The sequence below is a fragment of the Elephantulus edwardii genome, unplaced genomic scaffold (genome assembly GCF_000299155.1).
Source record: "Elephantulus edwardii isolate Elephantulus edwardi_28Jun2011 unplaced genomic scaffold, EleEdw1.0 scaffold00272, whole genome shotgun sequence".
In the NCBI taxonomy this organism is placed as follows: Eukaryota; Metazoa; Chordata; class Mammalia; order Macroscelidea; family Macroscelididae; genus Elephantulus; species Elephantulus edwardii.
Window position 1 is genome coordinate 2,589,584 of NW_006400022.1, and position 5,703 is coordinate 2,595,286.

Genomic DNA, 5,703 nt, shown 5'->3' on the forward strand with positions numbered 1-5,703 from the left:
TTCTTACTCTCTCTCACCATTTCTTAAATAAATGGGAATACAACGTATTATTCACTTTTGGTATTTTTTTACTGAAACCGGTTTCATTTCATGAACATGGAAAGATTTATCATTTATTTAATCAGGTACTTCTAGTATTTTGTTTTTACATGTGGCATTGAACATCTTTCGTCTTTATTCTTTGTGCTTATATGTGAATTTCTGCAGGTAAATATTTCTGGGAATACATACACATGGTGGAAACTACCCCAAAGTATATTTTTCCCATCAGTGTTACCAAATTGATCCTGGAAGCAGAAAACTACCAAGTTACAAAGGATGCATACTTTTATTATATAAAGCTGTAACAGATTTTAGCAACTTTAAAAGTGCTGTTGGATTATATGGAAAAAGATTCTTCTTCTGCAAACGGTAAATTGCACCTTGTAGTCTTTCCAAGCATTTAACTGTTCTATAAGCTCTCCATACTTCAGAGACAGTGCTCTTTTGACTTACCTCATGATCATCACAAAAGGAATAATTACTTTCTTCTGGAACCAAAGATCCTGAATGAAGCTCTAGGGTTAGCTCTTTTTCACCCTTACTTATTGCAGATGTGTCCTGAATCTTCTTAACTGCTTCTTGGTGTAATGATGTCTGCTTCCTGTTTGCTAAGCACTGGAATGTGGATTCTTCCTCTGAATCATCAGAGCTGTCATAATCTACCAAACTTTGAGAAGTTTGAGGGGAAGACCAACTCGCAGTTTGAAGCCTGAAATGGGACTTGTTGGGTATCATGGCCTGGTAGCAGTCACTCTGACTCTCCAGTGGGTCAGAAGAATCACCAGAAGCCCAGGATGGCCAAGCAGAAGCATCTATCTGATCACCTAGAATAGTCCAAAAATGTGGTTCTGTTTGATCGATGCTTCTGTCTGGGTCAGTCAAGGGGGTACAAATGGTTACTCCATCTTTTGACTCAGGTGCATCAAAATACTTGCAAATGGTAAAAAAATTATACCAGTCTTTTTGGAGTAATTTTAAGTACTTAACAAAATATTCAAGGAAACAAGTTTCTGATGAAATTAAAAAATCAAGAAGAACTGTAGAATCAAATCCTATACTTTTTAAGAAGAACAAGAAAATGCAGTGAGGATTATAACCATTTTCATGGGTGTGATGATTCCACATTTGTTTTTCCTGGGTTGAATTATCAGTAGTAAGACAACATTCCCTGAAAAATCAAAGGTAACAGAGAACCCAGATTAATAATTATTATTAAATAATAGTTTTGACATATATAATTCACATGACATATTTATATATTAAAAAATAAAAACATTCATTTTCCTATCACTTATTACATTTAAAAAAAATCAAAACTAATTAATTCATTTTCCTCCTATGTTGTCCTTTCTCCTGATAGCAGAATTCACATTCTTGTTGTTTTCAGCTACATTGGCCCCTGATTCCTCGCTACTCTATGCATAACAGAACAAAATGCTGACTGTTCCTGCTCTATTCCCATGACTCATAGGGTTGTCATTGGCTGATTTCTGGAAAGTCACCAGGCCTTTCTTCCTAGTCTTAATCTTGAGCTCTCTTGCAAGCTGTTCAGCATTCTCACACCACACAGTCCTCTGTTGACAGACAGGTGGTAGCTGTGCATTAGGTAAACTGGCCAGGAATGAAACTTAGATCTCATGCATGAAAGGTCAGAATTCTACCACTGCATGACCAATAACTTACTTTTCAATCTTATAGGTAACTAATTTCATGTGTCACTCTGGGGTTCAAGGCTGACCTTCTCGTTTCCTGCTATACTACCCTCAACAGAAGAAGGTACATGATTAATCAGAGTACTATCTACTCCTGGCTCTATGACAGGCTCAAATAAGAATCTGTGACCCAACCTAGGGTAACTGAATCTTCTCTAAGGCTTGTGCAGCAATTACTAAAGATTATGAATTTGAACTCCTGTTCATGTAATTCTGTCTGGTGTCAACTTGTTCTTGTGGAATTCTTAGTTATTAAGAACTCAATTACAAATTTTATCACCAAGTCCAAATTTTTCAAATACTGTTCCTTCTTTGCTGTTTCCTACTTTTGCATTCCAGTCACTAATTATCATTAATGCATTCTGACTGCATGTTTGGTCAATTTTAGACTGCAAAATTTGGTCAAAAATTCTCAATTTCTTCCTTTTTGGTTCTAGATGTAGAAGCATATATTTGAATAATAGTGTTAACAAGTTTTCCTTGTGTGAGTATGGATATTATCCTATCACTCATAACATTGTATTTAATTGTACTTCAAAATTGACTTTTTGACTCCGAATGCAACACCATTCTTCCTGTTTTTCATTTCCTGCAGAGTATGCTGTTGTTGCCATGTGCCATCAAGCTGGTGCGACCCAGAGTGACCCTATGTACAAGAGCCATAAACTCTGCCTATTCTGTGCCAATCTTATTGTCTCTGACATACCTAACCCCCAGTCCCCGAGTCAATCCATCTCATCAAGGGTCTTCCTCTGTTGTGCTGTCCCTACACCCTTCCAAGCATGATGTCCCTTCTCCAAGGACCGGTCCCTCCTCGCAATATGTTGAAAGTAGGCAAGACGAAACTTCAAAATTGTTGCCTCCAAGGAGCAGCCTAATTCCACCCTCTCTAGGACAAACCTTTCTGGACCTTGGAATTACCACATTGTGTCAGCAATGTAAACAGACACAATTAAGTCAAAGAACTTAGCAGAAGCTCTGTTGCCAGGATCTTCCCTCAGTACAGCCTCAAGCAAAAATCATTCTCTGAAGTTGGTACATGGGATTTAGACTTAGATCCTCCTAAACAAGAGATGGACAACAGTGTGAGAAACCAGTAGCAATGTGTAGTGCAAGGCATCACAGAAGTGACTGGTGATCCTACTGAGAGGTGTCTGGGAAGGGAGGGTTTGACCAGGTAGCTGTGTGTGCAAGGAATGGAGAGATAGCAGGGAAAGCGTACAGATGAGTCATGTGTGCTTGTGGTGGGTGAGCAGTGAATGTATTGGCTATTTCTATAAGGGAAGTGTCAAATACTTGTCTGTCAGATATTCTTCTAACAGTGAACATCCAAATTAAGACAGACTAGGAATAATGATTGGCCATCCACTTCTGAAATATAACTGGCCTTTGAAAACCCTCTGTACAGCAAAGCATACTTAGAGTAGACTAACAAGTATGGCAACTGAAGTTGGGCCCTCAAATCTGGAAACACAACGGAGGAGAAACAGTTGTAAGAAGAAATCAACAACTGGTATGTGGAATGTGAGAAGCATGAATGCAGGAAAACTGGACATTTTAAAGAAAGAAATGGAACATGTAAATATTGACATATTGGGTATCAGTGAAATGAGATGGATTAGCAATGGGACATTTTGAATTCCAAGATCATATGATCTATTATATTGGAGATGAAAAGGTGAGAAAAAATGAGGTCACTTTCATGGTTAAAAAAGGCCATTTCTAGATCCATCTTGAAATACAGTATTGTGAGTGCAAGGGTAATATCCTCATGTATACAAGGAAGACCTGTTAATATCACTATCATTCAAATTTATGCACCTACAACCAGAGCCAAAGAGGAGGAAAGAGATGATTTCTATCAACTGTTGCAGTCAGAAATCAATCAAACATGTAACTAAGATGCATTAATAATAATAATAAGTGACTAGAATACAAAAGTTGGGAAACAGGAAGAAGGATCAGTACTCATAAAATATGGACTTGGTGACAGAAATGAGGCTGGGGATAGGTTTACAGAATTCTGTACAATCAGTGATTTATTCATAGCAAATACCTTTTATTAAAAAAAATACCTTTTATAAGAAACATAAACACAGGCTATCCACATGGATTTCACCTGAAGGGATGCACAGGAATCAATTAGAGAAGTTCAGTATCAGCAGTAAAAACTAGGCCCAGTGAAGATTGTGGAACAGACGATCAACTGCTCATTTGCAAGTTCAAATTAAAACTAAAGAAGGGTAAATCATATCCACAGAAATAAAAATTTGACCTTGAGTTTATCTCTCATGAATTTAAAAACCAACTCAGGAATAGGTTTGAGGCTTTGAAGACTAGATAAGCTGTGGGAATATATCGAGATTATGGTTCATGAAGAATGCAAAATGTCAATCTAAGAAGGAAGAAGAAATGACCAAAATGGAGGAGACTCTGAATATAGCACTAGAGTGCTGAGAAGCCAAAGCAAAGGGAAGAAATCAAGAAATTCAGGAGCTGAATAGAAGATTTCAACAGGCTGCTTGGGAAGACAAGGCAAAATATTATAATGAAATATGGAAAGAGCTGGAGATAGAAAATCAAAAGGGCCAAAATCACTTATCATTTCTTAAGGGGAAAGAACCAAAGAATAAAATCAAGCCACAAGTTGCAATGCTTAAGGGTACTATGGGCAGAATACTGAGTGATTAAAAAAGCATTACTAGCAGATAAAAGGAATATACAGAGTCACTGTACCAAAAAGAACTGGCTCACACAGAAGAATTTAAAGAAACAACATATGAGCAAGAGGCAATGGCAATAAAGAAAGAAGTGCAGGCTGCTCTTAAAGATTTGGAAAAAAATAAAACTCTAGTAATTGATGGCATACCAAGAGACATATTTCAACAAACAGATGCTATCCTGGATATGCTCACCAAGTTGTGCCAAGAAATCTGGAGGACAACTACTTGGCCAACTGCCTGGAAGAAATCCATATTTATTCGCATTCCATAAAAAGGTGACTCGACAGAGTGTGGAAATTATCAAACAATATCACTAATACCACACACTCGCAAAATCTTCTTGAAGATTATCCAGACAAGACTTGAACAGTACATTGACAGAACAGTACAGAGAACTACCAGAAATACAGGCTGGGTTTAGAAGAGGTCATGGCACCAGGGACATTATTGCCAATGTCAGATGGATCTTGGCAGAAAGCAGAGAGTACCAGAAGAATATTTATCTTTGTTTCATTGTGTGGATCACAATAAATCGTGGCTAACCTTGAGGAAAAAGGTAGTATCAGAACACTTGATTGTGTTTATATGAAACCTATACTTGAACCAAGAAGCAGCCCTCAGAACAGAGCAAGGAAATACTGCATGGTTCAAAATCAGGAAAGGAGTGTGTCAGGGATGATTCTGTCCCTGTACCTTTTCAATTTGTATGCAGAACAGATAATGTGTGAAGCAGGGCTTTATGAGGAGGAATGTGGCATCAAGATTGGAGGAAGACTCATTAACAACCTTCAATATGCAGATGACACAAGCTTGCTTGCTGAAATTGAAGAAGACCTAAAGCACTGCAAAAGTCAAGGATTGTAGTCTTCAATAAGGATTGAAGCTCAACATCAAGAAGACAAAGATTCTCACCAGTGAGTCAACTGGCAGCACCATATTGGAGAAAAAATTGAGGTTGTTAGCAATTATAACTTGCTCAAATCTACAACCAACACTTAAAAAAAAATATACTATTTTTTGTGTGTACCGTCAAATCGATCTGACTAGTACAGGAAGAGACTGCCCCTCCTTCTCCAGCAGAGCATCTGGTGGATTGAACTGCATACCTATGCAAAACAACCAACACTCTTTTTTTTTTTTCTAAATTTAGGTTGTTTATTTTTCATTTCAATGAACATCTACAGAGATTTTGGGATTCCATTCATTCATTGTTGCACCCTTCTCCC

At 37.6% G+C, this 5,703-nt stretch overlaps 1 protein-coding gene across 1 annotated transcript in view; it reads right to left on the minus strand.

Annotated features, from left to right (window-relative positions):
* Positions 1 to 309: 309 nt before the first annotated feature.
* The window catches only part of LINS (lines homolog (Drosophila)), a 22,971-nt gene continuing 17,577 nt past the window's right edge, over positions 310 to 5,703 (minus strand). Inside the window, exon 6 of the mRNA XM_006900065.1 lies at positions 310 to 1,210. Coding sequence (XP_006900127.1) covers positions 310 to 1,210 — 901 coding nt within the window. The remainder of the gene's footprint in view (positions 1,211 to 5,703) is intronic.